The sequence below is a fragment of the Chionomys nivalis genome, chromosome 1, assembly GCF_950005125.1.
Source record: "Chionomys nivalis chromosome 1, mChiNiv1.1, whole genome shotgun sequence".
In the NCBI taxonomy this organism is placed as follows: Eukaryota; Metazoa; Chordata; class Mammalia; order Rodentia; family Cricetidae; genus Chionomys; species Chionomys nivalis.
Window position 1 is genome coordinate 199,307,660 of NC_080086.1, and position 18,246 is coordinate 199,325,905.

Sequence of the window (18,246 nt, forward strand, 5' to 3'; positions counted from 1 at the left end):
TTGGAAGGAGGATGAATCTTTTGTGAGTTCTGGTGAGAGCCAAAGAGGGGCTGGTAGCAGAAACATCATTTCTTTAGCTGTTATTTGTGCTTGCTGAGTCCCTGTTGTGTCCAGGCCAGATGTGACTCAGATACTGAATTTGGCAAGAGATGACAGAGATCCTTCCTGAATCCTAAGTGGGGCTGAAGGGGCTACAGGTCTAAGAAGAAAATGAAGAACTAATGTTGTATGCATTGAGAATGGAGGAAAAATGCAAGAAAATATCTTGGATGTTTTTAATATTTGAAAATTTTCAGCCCCTTTAATAAAAACAACAACAAAATACACAGGTCACTAATGTTTAAAGACAAAGCCAATTTATTCACAATAATAAATGCCAACATTATAAAATAATCATAACAGTAATTTTTGAAACTGTACTTATGTATTTTACAAAAATATGTGCATACAAATTTGAAAGAGATCCAATGACATAATGAAATAACCTATTTCATTTTCTTAATGTTTTCTATGTATATGTGTTCTTTAAATATGAATAGTTATGATCACATTGTACATACAAATTTATACTTCACTTAATTCATCTTTTTATATGAATTTGATATATGAATTTGAGCAAATTATATATATATATATATATATATATATATATATATATATATATATATATACTTGAGCATGATCTTCCTGCCTCTACCTCCCAAGTCCTGGGATTATGAGTGTGTGCTACGATGTCTGCTTTTTTTTTTTTTATTTATTTATTTTTATTTTCGAGACAGGGTTTCTCCGTAGCTTTTGGTTCCTGTCCTGGAACTAGCTCTTCTAGACCAGGCTGGCCTCGAACTCTCAGAGATCTGCCTGCTTCTGCCTCCTGAGTGCTGGGAATAAAGGCGTGCGCCACTACCACCTGGCCCACGATGTCTGGTTTTAAGGAAGAAATTCTTTTTTTAATTGCAACACTGTTTGGCCAACGACTCAGGCATATTCCTAGCTAGCTCTCACATCTTAAGGAAGAAATTCTTATACATAGAAAAGTGGAATAAATATGATGAATTCTCATGTACCTTTCACCCAGTTTAAAAATGAACAGCTCCTGACTCTTACTATTTTACCTTCCAACATCTCCTCCCCGCTGAAGAAACTCCCAAAGACTGGGATAGTTTTATCATTTATGTGGCAATTTTCAGTGTTTGGGGCTAAGGCAGCTCCATCCTAAGAAACAGCCAGGGCAAATAGTGCATGGGGTAGAAAATGCATCTTAAAACATTTGAGATCCTATCTGGATGATAATGAAGTCATGCTTGCTATTTATGTCTCCCCAGTGGGATTTTACCATGCTAAATGGAGTGATGTTTGTTTTCCTCGTTGTGCTTATGATCTACGGGATTATTGCACTCGTTATACGATCATACGTAAGTGACTGTCATTTTGAAATCTTCAAGAAGTACTCAAGATGAGGGAAGTGCTGGCTGTGTCAGCACAAGTCCTCTGAGAAGCAGACATGGTACTGGGGCTAAGAATGTAAGGACTTTATTATTATCACTTTGTTATCTGTGGTGATGAGCACATCAGGCAAGCACTTCACCTCTGAGCTACACTCCCAGATTTTAGGAAAAAAATCCCTGAGATCAAAGACAAACTTCAGTAGTTTGCAGAGTTTGCCCAGTTCAGCAGCTGAGCAGGGTACATTATACTCCTGTCCTGTTACCCGAATGTGTACTGAAGTCTTTCTTACTTGCACACCAGGAATCCGTGGAGAATACTGTAGACAGGAATGCAGTGTGTGAATATCGACCCCCTGCTTAAGACAGCAGTTGTCCTTCCCCAACAGGGTCTGGGGGACCCTGTCCTCTGTGGCAGACAATACATTCTTCTGCACACAGGTGCTATTGTTTGAAGCAAAAGTGGGAGAAAAGCTCCTCTAGAGGTTCCAGTAGCACCCACAGAAGGTTGCTTAGCCTCTACCCAGCTCTCTCTTTCATTGAGTTCTACATGTCACCCATAGATCTTGTGCATATTTTTCACCGAGCTATCACATTCAATTGTCACAACATTCCTGAACACTATTCCTTGTTTATTTGATAGGTTCAGTGAAGTTTAACTCATTCAGGGTCCCCAGGGAATTAGGGGCACAGGTATCATGGATGTCAGATTTGTGTGACTTTTAGGCAGTGTTTATATCTCCATTACTTTGTGCATGGTCTGCTCTGGAGCAGAACTGGAGAAAGCTATATATTATATGCCCTATATTGTCCAGGAGTACTTTATATGGAGACCCTGCCTGAGACCTGGAACTGTTTGTTCAAATTCTGAACCAAACCATTTATTTGGCAGCAAGTGGATTTTTTTCTTTTAACGTACCTTTAGACATGTGACTCAGTTCTGTCTGGGTTCATTTGGTCTGATAAATAAGCATGTTTGTCATAGCTAGGGAGAGGGTATCTATGTTTTGCAGACAAACTCTAAGACGTACAGAGATGTACTTGTGTGTTTTTGTTTTGTGGCTTTGCCGCCTTGTTTACTTTTTTGAGAGAGTCATACTATGTAGCCCTGGCTGGCATGTAACTCACTGTCTAGAGCAGGCTGGCCTTAAACCCACAGATAGCACCCTTTTCTGTCTCCAAAGTGCTAGGACTCCAGGTGTTTGCTCACCACCTCACCTGGCATATTCAAAGACCATAACTCTATAGTTACTCAGTGGGTTCCATAGGTCTTTACAGTATCCCTAGCTTGTGGAGGCTGTGTTTCCTACAAGACAGACAGATCTCATTCCCATTCTCACAAATATCTCCAAGCTACAGTCTTAAACATGCAGCAGCAAAAGGTTCTTATCCTAAGTCCGTGCATTTGACATAGGCAACTTTGAGTCCTCTGCATTCTGGGTGTCCCCAAGCTCTCCAGTTCGCACTCTAAAGCTACTGTGCTCCCCAGATTGTGCTGTGATTCACTGTCTCCTTTCTTCAGCAAGAACTTGTTATGGGGATCTCTGCCAGTCCTCCTTGGGACCACCTTTCTCCTCCTTAAGAGTTTATGCTACATTTTTCTGAGGTGTTGTGTGTTGCTTTATCTTCTTCCCATGTGAGCCAAACCCTGGGTGTTCGGATATGTCTCATATTTTCTGATCAGGGAAAAATACCAGTCAGATTGGCTTGGGCAAAGTTCTAGGAATTTCATGGGCCTGAAAAGGACCTAAGAGTCTAGCACCAGTAATCCCTCCTTGGTGTATGAGCCTGGGGTAACTGGTCATTTCTACTCGTGCAGTATAGGTCAAGAATTGCCTGTTGACAGACACGACCAACTGCAGGTCCCAGCAGCGCTCCCCACTGCTTGCAGGGGCTTCTTTCCTCACATTCTCCACATAGGGAGCATGTGATCATTGTGTTTCCAGAACCACTCAGGCCACAGACTGAGGGCAGGTAGAGTCTCTAGAAGGGTTGTTTGTAACATGGAGGGGCCAGGCCTGCTTGTTTGTTTGTGGTTTTTGTCCTGCCCAGTTTCCCACAACTGTTTAGCACCAAAGAAAATCACACATAGATCTCTATAAGTTAGAAAGCTGATTGGCCCATTAGCTCTAGCCTCTCACTGGCTAACTCACATCTTGATTAACCCATTTTTCTGATCTATGTTAGCCATGTGGCTCAGTACCTTTTTTCAGTTGGGCAGATCACATACTGCTGCTTCGGTGGTCTGGGCAGGAGTGGGAGGAATCAACTTCCTCCTTTCCAGAATTCTCCTGTTCTCATTACATCATTTCTACTTCCTGTCTGGTTTTCCTGCCTATATTTCCTGCCTGGCCAATCAGCACTTATTTATAACATGATTGACAGAATACAGACAATTCTCCCGCACCAGTTGTTGAAAATGGGGTGGGAAGTGGAGCATTTGTAATGCATTGTCCGCACACCACCCCCATGGAATTTGAAGTGCTCACTTAGTGATGGTGAAGATCTGCATGTACTTTGAATGTTTATTGTAATAAAGTGGCGATGCTGGTGATTAGGTCGAGAAGAGGCTAATTCCCACAGGCTTGCCTGCCTTCATAATGGGTCCTTATCTGAGGGCAGTAACTCATGGAAGCACTTCCGGCACTCCAATCTTGTTAAGCTGTACCTCTTTCTTTCTGTGCAGTGGCTACATCTGATGTATTCAGCACTTGGAACACTGATCTTCTCCATGGTAGGTACTGTTTTCCCTCACTGCTGAAGACCATGGTGTACACATTCCCAGGCCTGGTGCTGGTCCGTGGAGTCAACCATTCACTAGAAACACTCCAACAACTCACTCAGCAGAGCTGGATGGCCTTTCTAATCTATGAAATCATCACATTCCTGGGCTGGGGCTGTACATCAGGGGTAGATTGCTTTCCTAGCATAGGACCTTGAGCTTCGTCCCCAATACAGCACAAACACAAAATGCAATGTAGGCAGAAGCCACTACCAAATAACTACCAGAGACTTATTTATAAATGCTCAGCTGATAGCTCAGGCTTGTTACTAACTAACTTTTCCAACTAAATTAACCCATTTCTATTAATCTACATTCTGCTACATGGAACTTAACCTCTCTTTCATCTTGCTGGTGACTAATAAGTGTTAGATCCCTGGTTGCTGGGTTCCTCTGCTGCTGATGCAACAAGTCAAATCAAACTGAATTAATAAATCCAGGTTTTATAAACAGGGCAATGAAAAGCAAAGCACCCCTGAATGGCCTTCAGGAAGGCAGGAAAAGAGAACACGGGATAGAGTCTGGAATGAGGCAGCTCTGGGAGCTGCTGTTTGGTGTGCTGAGGGCAGGATCTGGAACAGCCCCTCCATCCCTGCAGCTAGAGAGTCTAGACAGTGACTCCACTGACTCTGTCCTTCTTCCCTGTGTCCTTATTCTGGTTCTCCCACCTAACCTTATCCTGTCCAGCTATTGGCCAGTAGCTTCTTTATTAAACCAATCCCAGTGTACTGAAGGACTATTCCGCAGCAGCACATTATTCCACACAATCCTTCGTGGAGGATTATTTCACAAAAACGGGAAACTATCACTTTCAAAGAGTTAATATTTGAGGGGCTGGAGAGATGGCTCAGTGGTTAAGAGCATTGCCTGCTCTTCCAAAGGTCCTGAGTTCAATTCCCAGCAACCACATGGTGGTCACAACCATCTGTAATGAGGTCTGGTGCCCTCTTCTGGCCTTCGGGCATACACACAGATAGACTATTGTATACATAATAAATAATAAATAAATATAAAAAAAGAGTTAATATTTGAGAAGAGAAGGGATTGTGTAGAAGCCTCAATGCTCATTGTCATACAGTGTGGCTTCATTTGCCCAGATGAGTCTCTTATTTCTCTATACCAAAGCTGTGGAGAGAGCTGGTAGAGGCCATTTCAGACGCGTCTGGTAACCCCTTTCTTTCTGTTTAGTATTGTCTTTTGCTGTCACAGATTTACAGTTATAAGGTTTTAAAAGTAATACACGTGGACATTTTTTAAAATTCAAACAGAGTGGACTGCAAAAGGAAATGCAAAACTCCCTTCTCCCCATTGCTCAGAGTTAAAGACTGAGAGAGCAGATTCTAGGAGCCCTGCTGGAGTTTCTTTAGACATCACCGCATGACCCCTACACTGAGGTGGTCACATGGTATAAAATATTTTACCTTAGCCTTTTACTTGACAACAATGGTCTCTGGGTATTAGCAGAGCTGTGTCAAATTCATTAGGCCTGAGTTTTTCTATCTTATGCTTTTTATCAATACTTCTCATAGCATTAAAAAATGGTGTGTGTTGCACTGTGGATGAAACTCAGGGCCTTTCCCACGTCAGGCAAGGTTTCCCCTACCGACTTGTTGGGGTTTTAGAGTTCCTTGGAGTTGTTAAAGAAGAAAAAAATGTGTGTGTGCTGGTATGCATGCACGGAGCCAGAGGACAGTGGGGTCCTGCTCTACGGTTCCCCCGATCCCTTTGAGACAGGGTCTCTCACTGACGTTGGACCTGGGCCTATGGCCAGTAAGCCCCAGTAACTCTGCTCTCTGCCTTCAACATCTCTGGAGTTACAGGCACATGGGTGTTCATGTTTTAAAAAAACACATGAGTACTGAGGATTTGATTCTATGTTCTCATGCCTTGGCAGCAAGTCCTTGTACCTATTGAGGCGTCTCAGGCTTTGAGGGGAAAAATGTGAAGACAGGTCTCACTATGTAACACTGGCTGGCCTGAAACACGCTATGCAGACCAGGTTGACCTTGAACTCAGAGAGATCTGCCTGCTTCTGCCTGAGTGCTGAGAGTGTCACCAAGTTTTAAGTGACCCACATTAGCTTCCTTTCCATCACTGTTTGTTCCTACATCCTGACTGCAGTTTCCCCTCCCTCCTCTCCCTGTAGTCCCTTCCCCACACATTTTCTCTGTGCCCACCCTTTTCTCCTCCATTTCTCTTCAGAAAAGGGCAGGACCCCCCCCCCCCATGGATATCAAGTAGCTGTGAAACTAAGCACCTCTTCTCCTATTAAGCCTGGACGAGGCAACCCAGTAAGAGGAAAAGGTCCCCAAATCAGGCAACAAAGTCAGAGGCAGCCTCTGCTCCCACAGTTACACAACTGTGACATATATGCAGGGTGCCTAGGTTGTTTTCAGTTTCTGGCTGTTTTGAATATAGCCTCAATGAACATAGTTAAGCAAGTGTTCTTGTGGTAAGATGGATCATCTTTTGGATATATGACCAAGAGTGGTATATCTGCGTCTTGAAGTAGATTGATCCTAATTTTTTGAGACACTGCTATATTGATTTCCATAGTGGCTATATAAGTTTGTACTCTTACCAGCAATGGAGGAGTATTCCCCTTGCTCCATATCCTCATCAGCACAGTCGTCACTTGTGTTGCTGATCTTAGCCATTCTGACTGGTGCAAGATGGAATCTCAGAGTAGTTTTTTTTTATAATTTAATTATTTTTTTCAAAAGGAAAATAAACTATCTTTTTTTGTTTTACATACAATCCCACTTCCCACTTGGTGTGGGAACTGTCTATGTGTTGTCCTATGTGTCCTGTGTTGATTTTATTGGTTAATGAACAAAGAAAACTGGCTTGGCCTATAGCACGGGAGGAGGAAGGCAGAGTTAGGAGAAACCATGGATCCACTGCCTGATACAGACACTGGGAACTTTAGCTGGTAAGACACAGCCACATGATGATATACAGAATAATAGAGATGTGTTGGTTTAAAATGTGAGTTTAGCCAGAAATATGCATAAGCTATTGGCCAAACAGTATTGCAAGTAATATGGTTTCCTGAGTTGGTATTTTGCTGGTTCCTTTTCTGTCTGGCTGGAGTTGGTGGCTGGGAAGAACAAGTGACCCTTACCTCAACACCCACTCTCTTCCCTCCACCTATTCTTCCCATTCCATCCACTCCTCAGAGAGGGTAAGGCACATTGCTGAGAAAGGTTCAAGGCCCTACCTACTAAATCTAGGTTGAGTAAGGTATCCATCCAAAGAGAATGGGTTCCAAAAAGCCAGTACAAGTGGTAAGGATAAATCCTGATGGCACTGCCAGTCCTGGTGGTCCTGCAGTCTGTCCCAGCCACACAACTGTCACCACATTCAGAGAGACTAGTTTGAATCTATGCTGGTTCCTTCCCTGTCTGGCTGGAGTTTGTGAGCTCCCATTAGCTCAGGTAGACTGTTTCAGTGGGTGTCCCCATCATGGTCTTGACCCCTTTGCTCATATTCTCACTCCTCCCACTCTTGAACTGGACTTTGGGAGCTCAGCCCAGTGCTCTGATGTAGGCCTCTGCCTCTGTTTTTATCAGTTTCTGGATGAAGGTTCTATGGTAACACTTTTTAAGACATTCATTAATCGGACTACAGGACAAGGCCATCTCGGGAACCCTCACCTCTATTGCTTAGGGTCTTAACTGGGGTCATCCTTTGGATTCCTGGAAATTTCTCTAGTGTCAGGTTTCTTGCTAGCCTCATAATGGCCCCCTCAATCAAAATATCCCTTTCCTTGCTCTCATCTCTGTCCCTCCCCCATCCCATCTACCTTGTTCCCTCAAGTTCCCCCCTTCTTTTCTGCCCTCCCTTCTCCCACCCCTATGCTCCCAATATTGTTAGGCAATCTTATCAGAGTAGTTTTGATTTGCATTTCCTTGATGCTTAAGAATGTTGTTGACCATTTCTTTGATTATTAGCCATTTGACTTTACTCTGTTGTGAATTCTGTTTATATTTGTACTCCATTTTAAAATTGGATAGTTGTTTTTGTGATTTCTAATTTCCTAAATTCGTTGTTTATTTTGGATATTAGACACTTATATCTAAATAAAGATAAAAATCTTTCCCATTCTGTAGGCTGACATTTTGCCCTTGTGATAGTGTCATTTGCCTTACAGAAGCTTTTCAGTTCCATGAGGTCCCATTTATTAATTTTTGATCACAGTACCTGTGCAATTGCTGTTCTGTTCAGGAAGTTGTCTCCTATGCCAGTGTGTTCAGGGCTAATCCGCTTTCTCTTCTATTAGGTTCAGTTTATCTTGTTTGATGTTGAGGTATTTGATTCACTTGGACTTGAGTTTTGTGCAGGGTGATATGGATCTTATTTGCATTCTTCTACATGCTGATATCCATTTAGACCAGCACCATTTGTTGAAGATGCTTTTCCCCCACATTGTATAATTTTGTCTTCTTTGTCAAAAACCAAATGTCCATAGGTGTGTGGATTTACTTCCGGGTCTTTGATTCCATTTAATCCATTGATCAACTGTTTGCTTTTTATGTCAGCACTGTGGTTTTTATTACTATTGTTCTGTGGTACAACTTGAAATCAAGGATGATTATACCTCCAGAATTTCCTTTATCATAAGGACTGTTTTAGTTATCCTAGTTTTTTTTTTTTCATGTGAAGTTGAGCATTGTTTCTTCAAGGTCTGTAAGAAATTGTATTGGAATTTTGATAAGAATTGCCTTGAATCTGTATTATTTTTACTATATTAATCTTATTGCTCCATGAGCAAGGCAGATCTTACCAGAAGATGGTATCTTCTCCAATGTTTTTCCTTAATGACTTGAAGTTCTTGTCATACAGGTCTTTCACTTGCTTGGTTAGGGTTACACCAAAATATTTTATATTATTTGAGGCTATAGTGATATTTTATTTGTTTTAAATAAAGCTTGCCTGAAGATCAGAGTACAGAGCTAAGTTACTACATAATGGAGGAGGGTTATCTGTCTATGTGTTACTTTCATTGGTTAATAAAGAAACTGCCTTGGCCCTGATAGGACAGAATATTAGGTAGGCGGAGTAGACAGAACAGAATGCTGGGAGAAAGAAGTCGAGTCAGGCAGTCGCCATGATTCTCCCACTCAACACAGACGCAGGTTAAGATCTTCCCTGGTAGCCGGGCGGTGGTGGTGCATGCCTTTAATCCCAGCACTCAGGAGGCAGAGGCAGGCGGATCTCTGTGAGTTCGAGGCCAGCCTGGTCTACAAAAGCTAGTTCCAGGACAGAAACCAAAAGCTACGGAGAAACCCTGTCTCGAAAATAAAAAAAAAAAAAAAAAAGATCTTCCCTGGTAAGCCACCTCGTGGTGCTACACAGATTATTAGAAATGGGTTAGATCAATATGTAAGAGCTAGCCAATAAGAGGCTGGAACTAATGGGCCAGGCAGTGTTTAAAAGAATACAGTTTCCGTGTAATTATTTTGGGTAAAGCTAGCTGGGAGCCAGGCGGTGGGAAGAGGCCCACCGCTCCTATTACTACAGAGTGGCTGCCCATCGTGGTAACAAACTCCACGTAAAACCTGAGAGAGCTTAATTTTAAACAGAGAAAAAACAGAGTTTAATGCAGATTTTTGCTGTTTGTTGGTGGCATGCTGTAGAGAGATTTCCTGATTCAGCAACAGCAGCAGAAAAAAAAAAGCTGTGTCATTTTAAAGCACGGCTTCCTGGGGCTGTGCCGCCAGTGCAAACTCTGGCTTTAAAGCATTTCAATGGCTTTTATGGGACTGGATGTTTGTGTTCCCACTTGGGATCGGAAGGAGAGTGCTCTGAGAGCTTGCCAATGGCTCAGCGCTCCTCGCCTGCACCTGGACAGAATCAGGTTTAGGCAGGCGGAAGAGCATGGCGGATTCCTGCCGCCATATAGAGATGTTTTCAGACTGTGCAGTGCTCTGCGTGTCAGATTTGGATGTAACTTGGATGAAAAGAGTTTCTGTGCTGCGCGCTCAGTCTCAGAGTTAAACTGCTGAGTGCGGCTCCAATGTGGACTTGCTGTGTGCCTGGAACTGTGCACAGCTCAGGGCACCAAATGGATCTGAGGCAGGAGTGGCTGCTCCTTGCTGAACTATGCTGACCTCAGGCAGGAACTATCGTAATTACCATAATAACAGCACAGTTAAGGTTTGACTGGGCAGGACACAGGCAGTACCATATTACCTGTACATGGTGCAACTTAAGTTTTTAAGAACTGCTTAACATTTTAAGAAATGCTCCTGGATAGTAAAAAAATTATAGATTCACAATAAAACAGACTCAGACATAACAGACCACTAAATGGATCACAATGTTGGATGAGTGTACGAAGGCTTGAGAGAGGAATATATATATATATATATATATATATATATATATATATATAGAGAGAGAGAGAGAGAGAGAGAGAGAGAGTAAAGTTAATGCCTTAATAAAAAGGGTAAAGTCTTTAAAGAGACAGAATAAAGAAAAGTGATAAGTAAAAATAAGCCCCGTAAAAATGGAAAATTCACAGAGAGTCTGGATTCTTTGTATTATTGTGTTTTCTTTAAAATTTTCCTAAGTACAGAGAGACATTTCATTATATGGGCTGCCAAGTGGAACCAGAATGGATATTAGGGTATTATGACTTCAGAATTTGGGTCTAAGGATATGATGCTTTGGAGAGGGTCTTCTTTTGTTTTCACAGAGGATGCGACCCTGTGGATTACTTCTATCACAATATGGTATGATAGACCACACCCTCCTGAAAGGTTGCTGTGAACACCCTCAAAAAATTACTTTGCTCAACTGCCAACTGAGATGAACCTAGCAGACAGGTTAGCCCATAAAAGACCCGAATAACAGCACCCCCATTCAGCAGGAATCTGTGTTAAACTCTCTCCCCCCCTTAATCCCAGGACTCAAGGTCACCCTGGACTACATGAGATTGCATCTGTCTAAAAAGAGAAACAAAACTCACACAGAGGAGCTCCCAGCACTAGGGAGGTGGAGATAGAAGTGATATGGCTAGGTGGAGAGGGGTACATAAGGCAGGAGACAAGAGCTCATTGCAGTCTACAGTCATGCAGAGGTCAGGATCGCCACCTTGAGCCTTGGTAGAGGTAAGATCTCTCTAGTGACTTGGGTTCTTTGCTTTTCTGATCTTCAGCTTGCCCAATATCTGTCTCTGGGTTTTTATTATTTGTGCTACATGTGCTTATTGCAAAGAGTGTTGTTTTCCTAATTTCTCTATCAACCCATTCTTTGTATATAGGAGGACTATTGATTTTTTTTTTTTTAGTTAATTTTGTATCCAATCAAATGTGTTCCTGGTAGAATTCCTGAGGTTGTTTATGTATATGTTTATGTATACTATCTTATATGCAAATATCATCTAGCAATACTTTGACTTCTTTTCCAGTTCATATCCCCGCGATCTCCTTTATTGTGTCTTATTGTTCTAGTTAAAAGTTCAAGTACTATATTGAATAAGTATGGAGAGTGTAGACAGCATTGTCTTGTCTTGTCCTTGATTTTAGTGGAATTGCTCTAGGTTTCTCTCCATTTAAATTGATGTTGGCTGTCTGCCTGCTGTATATTGCTTTTATTATGTTTAAGTATGTCTCTTTCCCCTCTGATCTGTTCTGAAGGGGGTTGCATCTTATCAAAGGCAAAATTAGATTTTTCAGCATCTAATGAGATGATTTTTTACCCTTTCAGTCTATTTATATGGTGGATGATCTTTTTGATGTGTTCTTAGATTAGGTTTCTTTGTATTTTGTTGCATCTTTTTACATTTATGTTTATGAGTGAAATTGGTCTGTAACTCTTTTTGTTGAGTTTTTGGTTGGAGTATTAGGGTGACTGTGGCCTCATAAAATGAATTTGATAATTCTATTTTATTTTGTGGAATTTGAGGAATTCTGGTATTATCTTTTCTTTGAAAGTCTGGTAGAATTATGCACTAAAACCCACCTGGCCCTGGGCTTTTTTTCTGGTTGGAAGACTTTTAATGACTGCTTCTATTTCCTTGGGAGTTATATGTCAATTTAAATTGTTTAGCTGATCTTGATTTTACTTTGATAAGTGGTATCTATTGAGAAAATTGTCCATTTCTTTTTGATTTTCCAATTTTGTAGAGTACAGGTTTTTGAAGTATGAGGTTTGATGTGTGATTTAAGTTCTTAAAACAGTCCTTAGGGATGGGGTTAAAAAACAGTCCTTACTCTGAGTCTGGGAAGCATCTTTGGTTTGATCCAGCAGGAGCATGGGAAGGTCTTGATACAGGACACATCATTCACAAATGGTGCAAAGGAAGTATACAGATTTGGTACTGTGCATTTCAGGAGGATGAGATACTTGCTCTCAGAGTGCAAACTATGATGACTTCAACAGTGGTTGAAGCTCTAATAATGTATTCAGTTACAACTGACCTCCGGCATCATTTTACTTCAATTCCCCTCCTTTCTTCCCTTCCTTCCCTATTTTTGAGGTAGTTTCATGTAGCCCAAGCTAGCCTCAAACTTATGTAGTTGATGATGACTTTGAGCTTATGACCTTCCTATCTCTATTTCCAGTGTTCTAGAACTGCAGGCATGTGTGGTACATGGACTGGAATCCAGGGCTTTATGTATGCCATTCAAGTACTCTACCAACTCTGCTACATTTTTCTTAATGATAAAATAACTTTCCCCACATCATTTAGGACACCTACCTGGTAGATCCAATCTAAATAGATTCTTCCTCCTCTTCTAGTACCTGGTAATGGACGTGCAGATGATGGTTGGGGGGCACTACCATTATGAGATAGACCCCGAAGAGTACATTTTTGCTGTTCTGAACATCTATGTGGACATCATCAACCTTTTCATTTTCATTTTGGACCTGATTGGACGATAGCCAATGGCCAAGGCTGGCTTACGCTGAGAAGGAACGTGGGATGCCTGTGGAGTGTTGCCAGGCGCAGGCACTCAGTGGTGACCACTCACAGTTCCTTCCATAGTTACTTGTTTATTCATTTATGTCAAAAGAAGTGAAGAATTCAGTAGATGGTTGCTGTTATACTTATTTCCCTTGTCATACGGTAAAAACTTTCTTATTCATATGAAAACATTTCAGATTCCTATAAATTCAGAAAATGAGTATCCCAATTATATACTGACATACATTTAGAAGGTTTCCATTGCTTTGTTGAAGTTTTCTAGGCAAGATTTAAAGCTGTAAATACCCTTACATAAATAAAGCTGATTGTAGAAAACCCCAAACATGCCCTTTGTCTTCATTTGGACATTCTAAAGGAGTATGTTAGCATGCCATTTTTTTCTTTAATAATAGGACAAACAAATATTCTTGGTTTCTCCCACTTTCCACAGCTAGACTGGAGAGAATTCTTTCATCAAGTACGGAGAAAAGAAGCTCAGGGCAGAGTGTCATCTGCATGCCACCAATAAACCTGTACTTTTGTGCTTGACTCAAGGACCTCTTCATCTGAGTGTCTGGGCCAGCTGGCCTTATAACATCCTAAATGTCTTTTAAAATTGTTTTTAAAACATACATAAAAATTTTCACTTTAGCAGTTTCTGTGTACAGTTAAGTAGTATTACATATATTACTGTGAAACCAATCTCTGCAGTGTTTCTAGCTTGAAAGCCAATGCTCTCTGCCAACTATATTAGTCAGGATTCTTTAGGAACAGAAGTTATAGGATGAATCTATCATCCATCTATCTATCTGTATCTATCTATCTATCTATCTATCTATCTATCTATCTATCTATCTGTCTGTCTGTCTGTCTGTCTGTCTGTCTGTCTGTCTGTCTGTCTGTCTGTCTATGATGATTTAAAAAAAATGACCCCCAAAGGGAGTGCCATTATTACATTATTAGGTGTGGCCTTATTGAAGAAAGTGCATCACTGTGGAGACAGGCTTTCAGATCTCTTTTGCTTAAGCTTCCTTCAGGAGTGTGACTGTCAGTTGACTTCCTTTTGCCTGAAAGATGTATCACTTTCTGCTCCAGCACCATGTCTGCCTGCACAATGTCATGCTCCCCATCATGATGATAATGGACTGAACCTCTGAAACTGTAAGTGAGCCACCTCAATTATATGTTTTCTTTATAAGAGCTGCTGTGGTCATGGTGTCTCTTCACAGCAATAGTTACCCTAATACAGCTATCTATCTGAATAGCTTATAAACTGTTATCCAGCTAGTCCAATAATGGCTATCTCCCAACAGAAGGTTCAAGAATCCAGTAGTTGTTCATTCCACAAGGCTTGATGCCTCAGCTTGTCTTCAGAATATGTCAGAATCCCAAAGGAGTGGGCTTCAACGCCAGCAAAGGAATGGACTTGCTAGTGAAAGCAATCAGGCAAAGAGTGAAAACTTCCTTCTTTCATGCCCTTTATATAATCTGCTAGCAGGAAGTATGGCCTAGATTAAAGGTGTCTCTTCCCACCTTAAAAGATCCAGATTAAAAGTGGGTGTTCTTACTTCAAATGATTTAATTCAGAAAATAATCCCTTTCAATATAGTGCTTGAAGTTCTAGCAATAGCAATAAGACAACATAAGGGGATCAAGGGGATTCAAATTGGAAAGGAAGAAGTTAAACTTTCGTTATTTGCAGATGATATGATAGTATACATAAGCGACCCCAAAAACTCTACCAAAGAACTCCTACAGCTGATAAATACCTTTACTAATGTAGCAGGATACAAGATCAACTCCAAAAAATCAGTTGCCCTCATATACATTAAGGATAAGGAAGCAGAGAGGGAAATCAGAGAAGCATCACCTTTCACGATAGCCACAAATAGCATAAAATATCTTGGGGGTAACTCTGACCAATGAAGTGAAAGATCTATTTGACAAGAACTTTAAGTCTTTGAAGAAAGAAATTGAAGAGGACACCAGGATCTCCCTTGCTCTTGGACTGGGAGGATCAACATAGTAAAAATGGCAATTCTACCAAAAGCAATCTATAGATTCAATGCAATCCCCATCAAAATCCCACCAAAATTCTTCACAGACCTTGAGAAGACAATAACTAACTTTATATGGAAAAACAAACAACAAAAAACCCAGGATAGCCAAAACAATCTTATACAATAAAGGATCGTCTGGCGGCATTACCATCCCTGACTTCAAACTATATTACAGAGCTACAGTATTGAAAACAGCTTGGTACTGGCATAAAAATAGAGAAGTCAACCAATGGAATCAAATAAAGACCCCCACCTTAACCCACAAACCTATGAACACCTGATTTTTGATAAAGGAGCTAAAAGTATACAATGGAAAAAAGAGAGCATCTTCAACAAATTGTGCTGGCAAAACTGGATGTCAATCTGTAGAAGAATGAAATAGATCCATATCTATCACCATGCACAAAACTCAAGTCCAAATGGATTAAAGACCTCAATATCAGTCCAAACACACTGAACCTGATAGAAGAGAAAGTGGGAAGTACTCTACAACACATGGGCACAGGAGAACACTTCCTACGTATAACCCCAGCAGCACAAACACTAAGGACATCATTGAATAAATGGGACCTCCTGAGACTGAGAAGCTTCTGTAAAGCAAAGGACACTGTCACTAAGACAGAAAGGCAACCCACTGACTAGGAGAAGATCTTCACCAACCCCGCAACTGACAAAGGTCTGATGTCCAAAATATATAAAAAACTCAAGAAACTAGACTGTAAAAGGCTAATCAACCCAATTAAAAAATGGGGCACTGAACTGAACAGAGAATTCTCAACAGAAGAAGTTCAAATGGCCAAAAGACACTTAAGGTCATGCTCAACTTCCTTAGCGATCAGGGAAATGCAAATCAAGACAACTTTGAGATACCATCTTACACCTGTCAGACTGGCTAAAATCAAAAACACCAATGATGGCCTTTGCTGGAGAGGTTGTGGAGTAAGGGGTACACTCATCCATTGCTGGTGGGAATGCAAACTTGTGCAACCACTTTGGAAAGCAGTGTGGCAGTTTCTCAGGAAATTCCGGATCAACCTACCCCTGGACCCAGCAATACCACTCTTGGGAATATACCCAAGAGATGCCCTTATCATACAACAAAAGTATACGTTCAACTATGTTCATAGCAGCATTGCTTGTAATAGCCAGAACCTGGAAACAACCTAGATGCCCTTCAATGGAAGAATGGACAAAGAAAGTATGGAATATATACATATTAGAGTACTACTCAGCAGTAAAAAACAATGACTTCTTGAATTTTGCATGCAAATGGACGGAAATAGAAAACACTATTCTGAGTGAGGTGAGCCAGACCCAAAATGAGGAACATGGGATGTACTCACTCATAATTGGTTTTTAGCCATAAATAAAGGACATTGAGCCTATAATTTGTGATCCTAGAGAAGCTAAATAAGAAGGCGAACCCAAAGAAAAACATATAGTCATCTTCCTGGATATTAACCTTCATCAGGCGATGAAAGGAGACAGAGACAGAGTCCCACATTGGAGCACCGGACTGAAACCCCAAGGGACAAATCAGGAGCAGAAGGAGAGAGAACATGAGCAAGGAAGTCAGGACCGCGAGGGATGCACCCACACACTGAGACAATGGGGATGTTCTATCAGGAACTCACCAAGGCCAGCTGGACTGGGTCTGAAAAAGCATGGGATAAAACCAGACTTGCTGAACATAGCGGACAATGAGGACTGCTGAGAAGTCAAGAACAATGGCACTGGGTTTTGATCCTACTGCACGTACTGGCTTTATGGGAGCCTAGGCTGTTTGGATGTTCACCTTACTAGACCTGGAAGGAAGTGGGAGGTCCTTGGACTTCCCACAGGGCAGGGAACCCTGATTGCTCTCAGGGCTGACGAGAGAGGGGGGACTTGATTGGGGGAGGGGGAGGGAAATGGGAGGTGGTGGCAGGGAGGAGACAGAAATCTTTAGTAAATAATAATAATAATAACAAAAAAAGACAATAATCCCTCACAGGCATGTCTAGCCATATGACTTTTAGTTAATTCTGGATAAAGTCAAGTTGACAACCAAGAATAGACATCACAAGTCCACTCCTTAACAACTTGACATACAACCATATCTCCTTATGTCAAGCTTAATTTCCAAATAAAAGCAAATAACCAGGTTATAATTGCACCTAACATGATATAACTAACCCTTGAATAATTACAAATGCATTATATATTTAACTAGGTCATAATTATGCCTAACATAGCTACAACCAAAAATGTTTTAGAATAGGTAATAATATCCCTTGAGGGACATATTCTTTTGATATCTCAAAACTTAACCACAGACAGTGTCTTACTTGATGTTATACTACATGATAAAGAAACTGAGGAAAGAAAATACAAATATCTGTAAAAGCACATTTTTAACAAAATACAATAAAACACTGATGTCAATTATAATTCTTGTGTCTGCTACTGGTCTCTAGGCCTTAGCTGGTATTTTGATATTTATAACCTTCCTCTATTACCTGTTCAGGATTTTCTCCACCCTCAGCAAGGACTTCTTCAGGTCTTGGCTCTTTTCTGGAAGGAACGACCCACTGCCTTCATTCCGGAAGGCCTGTGCCCTTTGTCATCTGTCCTAGATTAGGCTGTTGTAGTTCATAGTTTCCCATTGACTTTAATCACAAGACAGGATAATTCCAAGATCTAAAGGATCTACTGTACTCCAGACAGAATCTTTCTAACCTCCAGTATAGAGAAGTGATCCAATTTTCCCTTGAAAAAAAATATGGATCAATCATCCCTCCTAACACTTATTTCTTTCTTAGCCTGTTGACTTGAGGGCATCAGAAGTCCAAATTGACCATAGGAAATCTGAGTTCAACAGAATATTTGTTGTGGCTCCTGGCAGTAGCACCCCTCCCCCCTGCTCTGGAACCAAAACTTGTAGGCCAGCAGAACTCAGTATCACAAGAAGCAAAATTTTTTCTAGTGGGTCATTAGGGGCAACAGTGAGTGCATTCCACCTCTTGATTCCTATATCCATAGATCCTACCTATGGGAAAAACCATACTA

The 18,246-nt window shown here is 41.1% G+C and overlaps 1 protein-coding gene across 1 annotated transcript in view; it reads left to right on the forward strand.

The window, feature by feature from the left end:
* The window catches only part of LOC130864450 (protein lifeguard 2-like), a 52,194-nt gene extending 39,078 nt beyond the window's left edge, over positions 1–13,116 (forward strand). The window contains exons 8-10 of the mRNA XM_057754902.1: positions 1,323–1,412; positions 4,129–4,176; positions 12,973–13,116. Of these exons, the coding sequence (XP_057610885.1) occupies positions 1,323–1,412; positions 4,129–4,176; positions 12,973–13,116 (282 nt within the window). The remainder of the gene's footprint in view (positions 1–1,322; positions 1,413–4,128; positions 4,177–12,972) is intronic.
* Positions 13,117–18,246: the final 5,130 nt, after the last annotated feature.